At 39.7% G+C, this 15,376-nt stretch overlaps 1 protein-coding gene across 9 annotated transcripts in view; it reads left to right on the forward strand.

Annotated features, from left to right (window-relative positions):
• The window catches only part of CDC20B (cell division cycle 20B), a 133,649-nt gene that overhangs the window by 30,295 nt on the left and 87,978 nt on the right, over positions 1-15,376 (forward strand). For all 9 annotated transcript variants that reach the window (XR_009491870.1, XM_059878730.1, XM_059878732.1 and 6 more), the window contains 3 exons: positions 2,142-2,361; positions 5,291-5,421; positions 8,582-8,675. Coding sequence is in view for 8 of the 9 variants with exons in the window: in XM_059878730.1 (XP_059734713.1) it covers positions 2,142-2,361; positions 5,291-5,421; positions 8,582-8,675 (445 nt within the window). In the remaining variant the exon portion in view is untranslated. The remainder of the gene's footprint in view (positions 1-2,141; positions 2,362-5,290; positions 5,422-8,581; positions 8,676-15,376) is intronic.

Genomic DNA, 15,376 nt, shown 5'->3' on the forward strand with positions numbered 1-15,376 from the left:
TTGGTAACACTACCATGAACATCCGTACATCTGTATTTGTTTGAGTACCTGTTTTCATTTCTTTTGAGTATATACCTAGGAGTGGAATGCTGGTCATATGGTGATTCTCGGTTTAGCTCTTTGAGGAACTGCCAAACTTTTCCCACAGCAGCTGTACTGTTTCGCAATCCCATAAGGAATGTACAAAGATTCTAATTTCTCTACATACTCACCAACGGTTATAGATAGATAAATTTATTGATTATATTAGTGAGTGTGAAGTGGTGCTTCACTGCGGTTTTGATTTGCATTGCCCTAATGTGTGTCATCGTTTCTAATGACTGCAGGGTATTCCCTTCTATGCCTGATCAGTTCTCCCCTGGTGAACACTGAGTCCCCTCATCTTTTTCCCTTATATACTGCAGTACACATCCTTGTGTTCTCAGTTGAAAGTGTGGACTGTGGAGTCAGAGAAGGTTAGGGTATAGCATCTCCATTTACTCACTGTGGTCTTAGGCAATTCACTTAAATTCTGAACCTCAGTTTCATCATTGGTAAGATGGGAATAAGTAACAGACTTGCTTTACCAAGTCTTCTGAGGATTATATACGAATGTGTATAAAGCTCGTAACACATGGGTTTGTATTGAGTGGTAAGCACTCAATAGATGCTGCAATCTTTGGTTTCTTCCTTGAATTCTTTGAGATGACATTGCTAGGTCAGTAGAGGTTACGCACATAATAAAGGGCTTTTAACACACATTGCCAAATTGTCCTTTCCAAATACTAATTGACACTCCACCAGTACTGCATGCCAGTGCTTGTTTCTAGAACCTTCAACATTAGGAAATGTCATTTTAAAAAATTGCTAACATCTCATTATTGTTTTAAATTTGCATTTTTTTATTACAAATGAGCTTGAATATTTTGGGAGCATTTACATCTCTTTTGTGAACTGCTTTTTTATGTCTCATGCTCGTTTTTCCAATGGGATGGCAAATTTTCTAAATTTCTGTAAGAGCCCTTTATAGAAGGATATTAAGCTAATATGGGCTTCCGTTTTAGCTCAGCTGATAAAGAATGCACCTGCAATGCAGGAGATCCCGATTCGATACCTGAGTTGGGAAGATCCCCTGGAGAAGGCTATCCATTCCAGGATTCTTAGGCTTCCCTGGTGGCTCAGACAGTAAGAATCTGCCTGCAATGCGGGAGACCTGGGTTCGATCCCTGGGTTGGAAAGATCCCCTGGAGGAGGGCATGGCAACCCACTCCAGTATTCTTTCCTGGAGAATCCCCATGGATAAAGGAGCCTGGTGGGCTACAGTCCATGGAGTCATAAAGAGTTGGACAGGACTGAGCAACTAAGCACAGCATATTAACCTAACGTGGGGCTTCCCAGGTGGCTCTAGTGGTAAAGAACCTGCCTGCCAATGCAAGAGACTTGAGACACAGGTTCCATCCTGAGTCAGGAAAATCCCCTGGCTTGCCTGGAAAATCCCATGGACAGGGGAACCTGGGGGCCTATAGTCAATAGGGTTGCAAAGGGTTAGACACGACCGAAACAACTTAGCAGGCACAACCTAATATGCCTGTCATTTTGTTAAAAAATGATTCATTTTCATTTTAATTCCACATAGCTCCAGGGCATGGCTCACCACTAAAGGATCTGTAACTACCAAACTCCTGTTGTTTCTCAGAAAGCATGGACAGAAGTTGTGCAAGTTAGGCCTCAGTTTTCTTATCTGTGAAATGGATTGGACTAGAAAACTGCTGTTTATTTTCAGATTTTATGAAATTTTACGATTTTATGTAAGCATCTTATATGCTCAGTATATAGTGTTATTCATATTTTATATTTGTATGTAATAGTAATAAACATAAGCATAATCACTCCCTCAATTGCTTTGGTGTGTCTTGAGACCCTCAGCAGAGGCTCTGAGTATGTGTGTGTGTCTATGTTAAAATATGTAATCATATGTTTATTTTATATGCATATGTAAAATAACATTTTCCCAGGTCACAAAAATTAAAAATTTCGTGTATATGTATCAACATACATTTTGTGTTGTACTAGATGAGTTGTTTATAATTCTCTTTTAAGGAATCTTAATGATTGTATCATTGAGAGTACTGTAAATCATGGATCTTTTTGTTATTAAATAGGTATTTAATGTAGTTAACACTACATACTCTAACTTCACCAGCAACTTGGCAAAGAGACTATCAGCTGAAGTTCCTGTTGCCAGTAGCCCGATTACCACAAGATGGCGGCAGAGCCAAGCTGGGGATGTGACAGCCCTTTCCTTTGGGGAAGAGCATTCAACTGCTGACCTCCCAGAAACTGTGCTGAAGATGACTCCTGAGAAAGAGACCTTGACTCCAGGTGAGGTAATAGAAATGCCACAAGCCAGTTTTGAAATCTTAAAAAAAGATATACTTCTGAGAGAATCTGTCTTACAGAAATACCTAGTGTTGTATTTAGTCAACTGCTTTTTTCTCCTTTTGAATAAGAAATTTCCAAGGGAGCAGGGGAAGGGGAGGGCTGAAACAAAACCAAAAGAAAGTATGTTGTGTTTTAAATATGACATTAGACACAATGAGGCACCATAGTCCTGCAGATTGAGAAGAAGCCCAAATCTTTTTTAAATCAATGAAATTCTCATGTAATAGTAAGTACCAATACTGAAAATAGCTGGCTGAAGCAACAGGAGATACAGGGTTGGAGGAAGGTCATCCTAATGGCTATCTTCTGAAAGATATTTTAAACTGAGGGGTGATTTTAATGCTGTTTCAGAGGAATTTCTGGCTAATTGTTTCAGAGGAATTTCTGACTAAAGTGGCTCCCTTTTCTTTCATAGGTCCTTAATTAATTAGTTATTTTCAAATAAGGCATTGCATGAGAAATTTAGAATTCTAAGAGATAATCAGACAAAATAATTTTATAATAAAGTCTATTTTATTTTCTATTTAAGTTTATACTGCATATTAATCAAAAACATTGTTTTCTTGCTGTTTTGCTGGTGGGATTTCTTTCTTTTTGTTCCAGAACGGTGAACACTGAGGACCTTCCCGTCCTAAAAGGGATGTTTGTAGAGAGGTTCATTTGCTGTCATGCTTTGTGGACAAAATCTGAGAGGTCCAGGATTCCTTAGGCTAGTGGATGTGAACTCTTTGTTGATAGCTGGGATGATGGTCAGTACTAGCATTCAACTGCAACATTTTCTTTCTCATTTGAGGTTCAGAGAGCCTGCTTCTTCTCCTCTTTCAGTTCAGTTTCAGGTCAGCCACTCAGTTGTGCCTGACTCTTTGCGACCCCATGAACCGCAGCACGCCAGGCCTCCCTGTTCATCACCAACTCCCAGAATCCACCCAAACCCATGTCCACTGAGTTGGTGATGCCATCCAACCATCTCATCCTCTGTCATCCCCTTCTCCTCCTGCCCTCAATCTTTCCCAGCCTCAGGGTCTTTTCAAATGAGTCAGCTCTTCGCATCAGGTGGCCAAAGTATTGGAGTTTCAGCTTCAACATCAGTCCTACCAATAAACACGCAGGACTGATCTTTAGGATGGACTGGTTGGATCTCCTTGCAGTCCAAGAGACTCTCAAGAGTCTTCTCCAACACCACAGTTCAAAAGCATCAATTCTTCGGTGCTCAGCTTTCTTTATAGTCCAACTCTTACAGCCATACATGACCACTGGAAAAACCATAGCCTTGACTGGACGGACCTTTGTTGACAAAGTAATGTCTCTGCTTTTCAATATGCTGTCTAGGTTGGTCATAACTTTCCTTCCAAGGAGTAAGCGTCTTTTAATTTCATGGCTGCAATCACCATCTGCAGTGATTTTGGAGCCCAGAAAAATAAAGTCAGCCACTGTTCCCACTGTTTTCCCATCTATTTCCCATGAAGTGATGGGACCAGATGCCATGATCTTAGTTTTCTGAATGTTGAGCTTTAAACCAACTTTTTCACTCTCCTCTTTCACTTTCATCAAGAGGCTTTTTAGTTTTTCTTCACTTTCTGCCATAAGGGTGGTGTCATTTGCATATCTGAGGTTCTTGATATTTCTCCCAGCACTCTTGATTCCAGCTTGTGCTTCCTCCAACCCAGCGTTTCTCATGATGTACTCTGCATATAAGTTAAACAAGCAGGGTGACAATATACAGCCTTGATGTACTCCTTTTCCTATTTGGAACCAGTCTGTTGTTCCATTTGCAGAACATTTTTGCGGTTGAAATTAGATTTTGGATTCCTCCTTCCTCTTAGATTTTGGATAGCCCAGAACTTGAGGGGTTGGGCTCTAGGAACATCAGTGACAGCTTATCCGGCACATGTTTGTCTGAATGAGAAGAGACTGTCACATGGCAAAAGGCCAAAATACTTAATCCAGTTGTCCCTTGGTTCCTCTGATGAGCAAGTGATATAGCAGATTTTTAACTTAAGAAGATGACTTGTCAAGGTTTTCATTGCAGTTAAAAGTCTGGTAAAGGGCTTTCTCAGTCTTGAGAAGATAATAGACATGGATAATAACAAGGTAAACAACATTGGCTCTTCCATGACAGTAACTTAGGAAGTATTTTACTAAAGTCACCTTGTCAAACTAGTTTTATATCTTTGTGCGCTAGGAAGAGGGAGAGGCGAAGTGTTTCGCTATAATCATGTAGTGAACATCAGTGACTGAAAGGCAAGCATCCGTAGTGACTTCCTGGCAGGATGTTCACCACCTGTGCAAACCAGCTACTCTTCTCATCATCATTTTAAGCTTTGAACTGTTTGTATCCATTCTTCAAATGTGCAAATGTGTTCTTTCCATGCAGAGTTAAAGTGTTTCTGTTGCTGCTGCTGCTGCAGTTGGAGACAGGTCTTTAATCTTGACATTTCCTCCTGGTTCTGAGGCCACAGAGGGAATTTCTCACCCAGTGTTCACTCATGAACCCAGTACCCTTGACCCTGTGCTGCCCCTCCACCCCACCCCGCCTAGGACTTTGGAGAGATGAGGGCCTACATATTCACATTCTGTTCTATACATGCCAAGGGCTGACCTCCCACCAAAGGTTTAAGAGATTATGGTGGTGGTTTAGTCTCTAAGTTGTGTCCAACTCTTGCAACCCCATGGACTGTATGTAGCCTGCCAGGCTCCTCTATCCATGGGATTCTCCAGGCAAGAATACTGGAGTAGGTTGCTATTTCCTTCTCCAGGGCATTTCCCCAACCCAGGAATCAAACCCAGGTCTCCTGCATTGCAGGCAGATTTTTTACCAACTGAGCTATTACTTTAAAAACCAAATTCAAAGCTAAATGTTTTCTGGCAGGATCCTACAAGGAACCACTGAAGACCCCCAACAAAGGAAGTTCTGGAACAAATAACTCTGCTTTCCAGTTTGGCAAGGCCCCTCATGCACTGAACAGAGGCTGGAAGGATAAAGTTGCTTCAAAAGACCCGGTGGGTGAAGAGAGAAAACCAAAGATTTCTTATCTTGAGAAGCTCAAATAGCTGAGTCCAAAACATGAGATAAAAGCTGGCTTAGCTGCTCTTACAAATCAATAAGGAAAGGATGGATTCCTGATAGGAAAAATGAGTGTATGAAGGACACTTCCAAAAAGAAACAGGGTTGTTAATTAACACACAAAAAAAGTTTAATTAGCATCAATCAAAAAAGTGAAAATGAGACTAACCATCCAAAAGGTAAAGATTAAAAACAGAGGGACTTCCCCAGTGGTCCAGTGGTTAAAACTCCTGGCGTCCAATGCAGGGGGTGTGGGTTTGATCCCTGGCCTGGGAATTAAGATATTGCATGCCAAGCAGTGTGGTTAAAAAAAAAAAAAAAGAATAAAATTATGCATACTATGTATGTTTCCTCTCGGTGCAAAGTTGTGTTGTGTGGTCTTTTCCCAACTCTTTGGAAAGTGTGTGGTAATATGATCTGCCCTTTGGCAGGTCGATTTGACTCCTCCTCTATAAGATGGTCTTTTCAAAATTTCCCTTAAGTCTTTGTGTGTTTTTTTTTTTAATTTCTCTACGAAGTTAACTTTATTTTAAGGATCTTATTGATTATGATTCTAATATCATAGTCCACCCTAAGTCCTTTGGGCACATTAAATATCGATAGCATGATTTTAGGTTTATTGAAACCAGTGAAGAGCCTCTGAAGGAATCAATGTTTCATTTAGAAAACTGAACTAGGAATGTCATAAATTCTCAATTTAGGCAAAGTTAAAGTCATTTGATGTGTGCTTCCTGTGTTTGGCATATGTGTTTTGCTGGAGGAACAATAAAATATTGTGAATGTGAAATTTAATTATTTGAACTCATATGCAGTTGCAAACAATTGTATTAGAGCAAGTCTTCTGCTAGGTGCTTTGCTGCTGGGTGGGGCTTCCCTGGTGGCTCAGATGGTAAAGAGTCTGCTTGCAGTGTGGGAGACCCGGCTTTGATCCATGGGTCGGGAAGATCCCTTGGAGGAGGAAATGGCAAATCACTTCAATATTCTTGCCTGGAAAATCCCATGGATGGAGGAGCCTGGCAGGCTACAGTCCATGAGGTCGCAAAGAGTCGGACATGACTGAGTGACGTCACTTGTTATTTGCTTGTTGCTGGGTAAGGGTAAGATGGCCAGGGAGTTACTTTGAGGGAACTATGTGTGCTTTTGAACTCATGCCCAGGCCAGGCTATTAGCACTGTCCTTTCCACCCTCTACTGGTGACTGGAGTTTTTACTGCCCTGACTTCCAGGACTTCCCTTTTCCTTCCCCTTGTGCTGTCTGGTAACTGGTAGCAGCAAAGTTGGTGGCTCTGTTGGCGGGGTCACGATAGTGTGGGCAAGTTACCATCATTACAGCGATTGTTATCCAGCCTGAATATCATCCCAGTTTCACTGGAGAACCTGGGCAGGGGATAATGGAAGCTGTTTTACTACGTTATGTAGAGCATTTATTGTCATGACTAATTGGGAGTCCAATAGCAGCAAAAACAGTGCAAATGTAAAGCGAGGTCTTTCATCTTGGCGGTGAACAGGTGTCTTCCTGTGGTCCTCAGAGGTCATCCAGAGGGTATTTCTATAGAGAGAGCTGAGTAGCTATGGAGATGTTCAGAATTCTCATACCCAGCCAGCTGTACGCCAAGTTGCTCATTAAAGTAATAGTAGATCTCACCCAGCGAAGGGTATCCCTGGGTGCATAGAGCACAAGCACACTATCTGGGAAATGCCTTGGTCAGCTTTGTTGTCTCTACGGGATTCTGAAGAATGAATCTGTGAAGAGTTGCACTGAGCTACTGGCCAGCAGGGCATTTAGAAATGGTATTTTATACCAGTTCTTCTCAAACGGGTGATTTTGCTCCCCACAGAGCATCTGATATGTCTGAAGATAGTTTTGATGATCAGAAGCCAGGGGGAAGGTATCTGGTAGACCACAACAATGCATTATTTGCCCATATTTCTGCAGTTGTGAAACTCTATTTATATTTAATTTTTCTACTTTGAATACCTAAACATCCGTTGCCTATTATATGACGTAATATCTGGGAAGAAAGCCAAAATATCAAAGTGATATCCAGTGATTAAATGTATCATTGAGAAGGAGAAAAAAAGAATCTTCTCTATTTTGACTATTCACTATTATATTTCTAGAATAAGTTCTTTTCTTTCCCCTTTTTACTAATTTGCCTCTTTGTTTTTGATCAAAGTTAGATGTAAGAAAGGGGCTTCCCAGGTGACTCTGGTGGTAAAGAAGTCGCCGGCCAATGCAGGTAGATGTAAGGACACAGGTTTAATCCCTGGGTCAGAAAGATCTCTGGGAGGAGGGCATGGCAACTTACTCCAGAATTCTTGCCTGGAGAATCTCCACGGACAGAGAAGCCTGTCAGGCTGCAGTCTATAGCGCTGCACAGAGTTGGACAGGACTGAAGCAACTTAGCACACACGCACAGATATAAGAATGTCAGGAGGGCTCATTGTATACTTGCCCAGAGAAATAGCAACTTGATTTTTGTGCTCATTTAAATTTAGACAATTGACTTAACCTCTCTGCGAGTTGATGTTCCCATTTCTCATGGGAAAAGGAGTTAGTTGAAAAGGACCTTTAAGATAACTAGTTTAATACCGCCCCCCGCGAAGAAACTAATACAACACTATAAAGCTATTTTGTTGTTTAGTCTCTCAGTCGTGTCTGACTCTTTGCGACCCTATAGACTGTAGCCCACCAGGCTCCTCTGTCCATGAAATTCTCCAAGCAAGAATACTGGAGTGGGTTGCCAATTCCTTCCCCTGGGGATCTTTCTTATCCAGGGATCGAATGTATGTCTCTTGCGTCTCCTGAACTGGCAGGCAAATTCTTTACCACTGTGCCACCAGGGAAGCCCATAAAGCAACTATACTTAAATAAAAATTAATTAAAAAAAGAAATAATATATTAGTAAAATGTTCAGTACTCTGTTCATTACACAGTGGTTATTTAATAAATAATGGCAACGATTGCAGTGTTGGTCTGACAGTGTGTAGTCTTTAACTTTCCAGTGAATTATCAGTTTTACTTCTACACCATGTAACACACCTGAGATGTACACAAATGTTTCTGAATAAGTATTCTCTTTGTGTTTGTTTTCAGAAATGCTTAAATCAGCTATTTTCAACCCAGAACGTGGCTCAGCAGGTTAATGGGAGCATGCAGTTCTGTGAGCGATCCCAATGCACTTGGAAAGGTGTGGGCCAAAGATTTCCCATCTGTCCTGTGTTCCCACCCTCCTCTCTCCCCGCATCCTTCATTTCTTCTTTATCTTAAAATATATTATTTTTACATTAGAACAAAAATCAGCATAATTATAAAGTTTGGATAATTCTCATAATCCTCTGTCTTAACTACCCCGACCTCTATTCCCCATTTCCTAGAGGCAACCACCTTAGCTCTGCCAGCTATGCCCCCGGGTATTTACATCTAATTTCTGAATAATATTTGTAAACTATTAATTTATTTTTTTATAATTTTAGACTTAATTACAACTTTCTAGCATAGTAAGAACTTAGTTCTCCTCCTGTTTCATTCACTTCTCTCAGTCTATTTGTGTTACACTTTAACAAAGTAAAATTAGTATTTAATATTTATATCATATTACTATACAATTATTATTTGCTGACAAGCCAAACAGTGTATTCTAACTGTACCTCTTTTCTAGTTTAACTCTTTGTTTTTCCTGGAATTAAAAAGTTGCTTTCTCTTTTCATTTATTAGATACCTATGATATTATGACTGTGTTCCCTAAACGCTCCCATGCTTTGTTCCACAGCCATCAGTAACCTTTTCCATGTACCTGCCCACATGGGTCCTTGTTTTCCTTGGTGGCCTCCTACCCAGAACCTGCTGAATAGGCCACTCTCTTGGTCAGTGCCACGGCTGTAATTCTGGGACTTCTCCTCTCCGATGCTAGAGCCACTGTTCCCTGGCAGCCATGTTGTGCTCTTTCTGGGTTTGCTGGTCTGAAAGTGTGCTTATTCCAGTTTTACACTTGATTCATAGTTTGGCTAGTCTTACTCAGAACTTTGTGGAAAAGGTATTGCTTTATTTTTTCCCAGCACCCGTTGTTGCTGCTGAGCCAGTCATATATTGCTGTAACTTCCTATCCTTTCTATGCCACCTGCTTTTTCTCTCTGAATACATATAGAAAAAAATTTATTGTTACTGTTTTAAAATTTCATGATGATAAAGGTTCGAGTATATTAAAAGTAAAGCCTCACTGTAAACGACAAACTCTAGTGGATCTTTCAGTCTTGGACGCCTGTATCTTTTAATTCTTGGAAAGCTTCTTGAATTATTCTTTAGTAATTTCTTCATCTTTGTTTCTTTCTTTCTGAAATGTTGGCTGTAATTGTTGCTCCTTTTGGATTAATTCTCTTATTTTTTTCTATTCTATTTTTCATCTCATTTTCTATCCTTCTACTTCTAGGTGGTTCCCTCACTCTGTGTACTAGCCTTGCCATTTAAATTTATTTTGGCTATCCTAGGAGAAGGCAGTGGCACCCCACTCCAGTACTCTTGCCTGGAAAATCCCATGGACGGAGGAGCCTGGTGGGCTGCAGTCCATGGGGTCGCTAAGAGTCGGACACGACTGAGCGACTTCACTTTTCACTTTCATGCATTGGAGAAGGAAATGGCAACCCACTCCAGTGTTCTTGCCTGGAGAATCCCAGGGATGGTTGTGCCTGATGGGCTGCTGTCTGTGGGGTCACACAGAGTTGGACACGACTGAAGCGACTTAGCAGCAGCAGCAGTTTTTTTTTTTTTTTTTTAGCAGTTTTAATTTTAGAGTTTCTTGGACATCGTCAGGCCTCTCTCCCTCCCCTCACCTTCCTTCCTTTGCCTCCTCCCTCTCTCCCTCCCTCATTTCTTTCCTGTCTGTCCTCCCTCCCCCCTCTTTCCTTCCTTCCTTCTCTCTTTCCAGCATCCTGTTCATGCTTCATTCATGTACATACTATTTTCTCTTATTTCTCTGAAAAATTTCATATAAAGCTTTAAAAGTATTGCTGTTCTTCCTGAGTTGTCTTTCTTTGGTTAGCCCTTCCCCCAGTAGTTTTGGTTTCACTCTTTCAGAGTTAAAGCTTTCTGAAATGTGTGGTGTTCTGGAAATAAAACTAAAGAATTGTGGGCTACTAAAATCAGAATAACAGTTTTCACACAATCTATCTTTGCTCATGCTCTTAAGAGGTTGTCATTTTTTGTTTATTCAGAGAATAAACACCTGGTTTCTTTTGACCTGTGCACATGTGTACAGGGTGTGTCTGTGTGTGTGTGTGTGTGTGTGTGTGTGAACTTGACATCTTTCAACCAACTCATCTCTTTCTAAACTTTCGCTGTCTCTGAGCCCTGACCCCTTGTGGGGTTTCTGCAAGACAAAACAGCTTGCTTTTCTTTACCATGGCCCCTCTATAGGCATTCGAGTTTCATTTTTCATGTTCCTCCTGGTCAGTTATCAAACCTTTACCCATTTTGCAGAAAATTATTGCAGTCTCTTCTTGCTGCTCTATTCACTCCCATTCTCTTTGTTCTTATATCTCCACACCTTACAAAGCCATTAGCTGTCATTCTGGTGAGGTTGAAAATAGAAGGCAGAGGCAGTACACCCATGTGACCCTTCCTCTGACTTGACTGCAAATCTGTTGCTGTGCTTTAGAGAGATCATTGGTGGTGACACTGAAGAAGATTTGAAAGGGAGAGCTGTTGGAAGCAGAGACTAATTGAAAGGAACATTCTATGTAGGGCTCTATTCTTAATTCTCTCAAGGAGATTTAAAATGTGAAATGCATTCCACGTAGGCCAGATAACTAATTTTAGGAAAATGGATCACTGGGATAAATTTTATCCAGATACTGTGCATGTGAAGTATTTCTTTATGCCTTGTCTATATTTGATAAGACTCTGAAACCTCACAGTGGACACCTCCTATGACTTGCAAGTATACCTATTGAACCCAGTGGGCACCTCTTATGACTTGTAAATATACCTATTGGACCCAAAGCTGGTACAATCTTTGGGTGGTGATGTCATGAGTGCATCAGGGCAGGTCTGCAGCCATGCAGTGGAGAGATATTGCTCCTGTGGCAGTTTCTAGAAGGTCTTCCTTCCATTCTGCATTTAATGCTCCCAATGTCATTTACCCTGCATTCCACGTGTTCTTTTTCTTACTTCCCCTTTCCATCTTGGAAGTCTTTTTGTCATTCATGAAATTGTTATCATGGTTGGAAAATAATTGATTAGGAGTCTAGCTCTGTGAGAGAAACTTAAGAGAACCAGTGGTTCAATTAATTCATAAATGTCAAGGAGACTTGCCTGTTACATTTCCTTTGGGAGAAGATAACTTTGTGCATGCATGCTTTTCATTCCTTTGTTTCCCAGCAGTATAAAGGGGACAAACAGTTAGATCATAGAAATAGGCACAAAAGTTGAAGGCTGGCTGAATATTCTTTTGGGTGGTTTGGGAATATACAGTTGGAAGAATGAGTGAATCATATCCTTTCCTTCTTTATTCTTTTCTTTATGATTATATTTTCTTAAAAGCAAAATATCTGGAGACATGTCTTGTCTTAGCTCTCCCACTTTCTTCTGATCTGATCAGTAACAAGTTCATGTTTCTGTAACATGCTGAATATGTGATGTAGAATAGAAATGATATGCTGTATGTGTGCTTATTTGCCCAGTCGTGGCCAAGTCTTTGTGACCTCTTCGACTGTAGACCACCAGGCTCCTCTGTCCATGGGATTCTCCAGGCAAGAATACTGGAGTGGGTAGCCATTCCCTTCTCCAGAGGATCTTCCTGACCCAAGGATCGAACGTGGGTCTCTTGCATTGCAGGCGTATTCTTTACCACCTACATTCTATAAAAGCAGAGAGAATATGCCTTTATTATTTTGATATCCTAGGAGATCTATCTACCTCTGTGTATGTATGTGTGTATTAATCTCTCTATCCATCCTATTTTTTTAGAGAAGTTTTGAATTCACAGCAAAATTGAACATAAAACACAGGGTTCTTGTGTATACCTTGCCCTAACATATGCACAGCTTTCCCCACTATCACCATCCCACACTGGATTAGTACATTTGTTATCATTGATGAACCTCATGGACACTACTATTATCATCCAAAGTCCATCGTTTACACTGGGGCTCACTCTTGGTGGTGTATATTCTATGGATTTTGACAAATGTGTAGTGATACATATCCACCATTATAACAGCAGATAGTAGAGCCTTACTGTTCTAAAAATCTTTTATACTTCACCTAGTCATCTCTCTCTCTTCCTCTAACCCTGGCAAACTTTTCATTGTCTCCATAGTTTTACTTTTCCTAGAATGTCATTTAGTTGGAATCATACAGTATGTAGCCTTTTCATATAGGATTCTTTCACTGAGTAGTGTGCATTTAAGCTTCCTCCGTGTCTTCTTATGGCTTGACAGCTCATTTCTTCCTAGCACTAAATGATATTCTATTGTCTGGATGTACCACAGTTTATTTATGCATTCACCTATTCAAAGACATCTTGGTTGCTTCCAAGTTTTGGCATTTATGAATAAAGCTGCTATAAATATCTGTGTAGAGGTTTCTCTGTGGACATAAGCTTTCTACTCACTTGAGTAAATATCAAAGTGTGCAGTTGCTGGATTATATGATAAGAGCATATTTAGTTTCATATGAAACTGCCCACCTATCTTCCAAAGTGGCTGTATCATTTTGCATTCCCACCAGCAATGAATAAAAGCTCCTGTTGTTCCACATCCTTGACAGAATTTGGTGGTGGTCAGTGTTTCAGATTTTGGCTGTTCTAACAGATGTGTAGTGGTATCTCATTGTTTTAACTTGCAATTCTCTAATGAAATATAATGAAAAAGATGTTGAACATCTTTTCTTATGCTTATTTACCATCTTTCTTGGTGAGGTGTTCAGATATTTTGCCCATTTTTAAATTGAAATTTTTGTTTTGTTGTTGTTGAGGTTTAAGAGTTACTTTGTATATTTTGGGTAAGAGTCCTTTATCACATATGTCTTTTGCAAATATTTTTCTCAGTCTGTGGTTTATCTTCTCATTCTTTAGGCATGTCTTGTGGAGAGCAGAAGTTTCTAATTTTAATGAAATCCAGCATATGAGTGATTTCTTTCATGGATCATGCTTTTCGTATTATATTTAAAAAGTCACTGCTAGAGAATTCCCTGGTAGTCCAGTGAGTAGGACTCAGCAGTTGCGCTGCCATGGACCTGAGTTCAATCCCTGGTTGGGGACCTAAGATCCTGTAAGCTGTGCAGCATGGTAAAAGAAAAAATGTCATTTCCAAAACTGAGGAGATCTAGATTTTTTCCTGTATTACTTTCTAGTAATTTTATAGCTTTGTGTTTTACTTTTAGGTCTACAATCCATTTTGAGTTAATTTTTGAGTTCTGTGTTTTTTTTTTTAACTTTTTGTTTTGTATTGGCATACAGCTGATTAACAGTGTTGTGATAGTATCAGGTGGACCACAAGGAACTCAGTGATACATACGGATATACATGTATCCATTCTCCCCCAATAGGTCTGTGTTTAGATACATTTTTTTAAAAATTGAGGCATAGTTGACTTCCAACTTTATGTTAGTTTCAGGTGTACAGCAAAGTGATTCAGTTATTTTTTTCCAGATTGTCTGTGGATATTCAGTTTTTCCAACACCATTTGTTGAAAAAACTAATTTTCTCGATTTTATTGCCTTTCCTCCTTTGTCAGAGATCAGTTGACTCTATTTTTGTGGGTCTATTTGTGGGATCTCTATTCTCTTCCACTAATATATTTGTTGTTTTGCAAATACTACACTATCTTGATTGCTGTTATTCAGTCGCCAGGTCATGTCCAACTCTTCACGACCCCATGGACTGCAGCATACCAGGCTTCCCTGTTCCTCATCATCTCCTGGGGTTTGCCCAAGTTCATGTCCATTGAATCAGTGATGCCTTGATTACTGTAGCTTTTTAGTGAGTCTTAAAGTCAGATAGTGGAGGTCCTTATTGTGTTGACTTTTTTCCACATACACTTTACAACCAGCTTGGCAATGTTTACACAGTAACTTGCTGGGATTTTAACTTGTAGAGCATTGTATCTATAAATCAAGGTGGGATGAGCTAATGTTAATAATGTTCAGTCTTGTTATCCATGTACATGAAATACCTTTTCATTTATTTAGCTTTTTTTTGATTAATGTTTTGTAGTTTTCCCTTATACAGACCTTGTACATATTTTGTTGGATTTATATTTAAGTATTTAATCTGGGGGGACTTATGTAAATGGTATTGTGCTTTTAAAGTTCCAGTAGCTTGTTGCTAGTATATAGGAAAGTAATTGACTTTTGTATATTAATCTTATATCTTTTTATAATCACCCATTAGTTCCAGAAGTTTTTTGTTGGTTCTTTGGGTATTACTTTAAAAAAAAAAATAGAATGTTATATTAGCTTCAGGTATACAACATTAATGATATATTTGTATATATTACAAATGATCACCACAATAAATCTAGTTTACAACTGTCACCAGATATAGTGACAGAATTTTTTTCTTGTGATGATAACTTTTAAGATCTACTTTTTAAGCAACTTTCAACATGCTGTACATTAGAGTCTCATGATTTATTTATTTTGTAACTAACAGTTTGTACTTGATTTTTTTGAACCATTATTGGCAGTGCTTGGGTATATATTTCTAGTAACCTTGTAATTCTCACAACTGCAGGTTTTCATGGTTAGCACTGAGTCTATGAGTAACTATCTGGCTTCTTGGTGTGGCATTGTGAAGCTCTCTTTCATTTATCAGAAGCTATGTGGTCATAGGGACTACAAGTCACCTGGGTGGGCTCATTTCCTGTTGATCATGTCATTCTCAGTTTGATGTAA

Source organism: Bos taurus, chromosome 20 (genome assembly GCF_002263795.3).
Source record: "Bos taurus isolate L1 Dominette 01449 registration number 42190680 breed Hereford chromosome 20, ARS-UCD2.0, whole genome shotgun sequence".
Taxonomy (NCBI): domain Eukaryota; kingdom Metazoa; phylum Chordata; class Mammalia; order Artiodactyla; family Bovidae; genus Bos; species Bos taurus.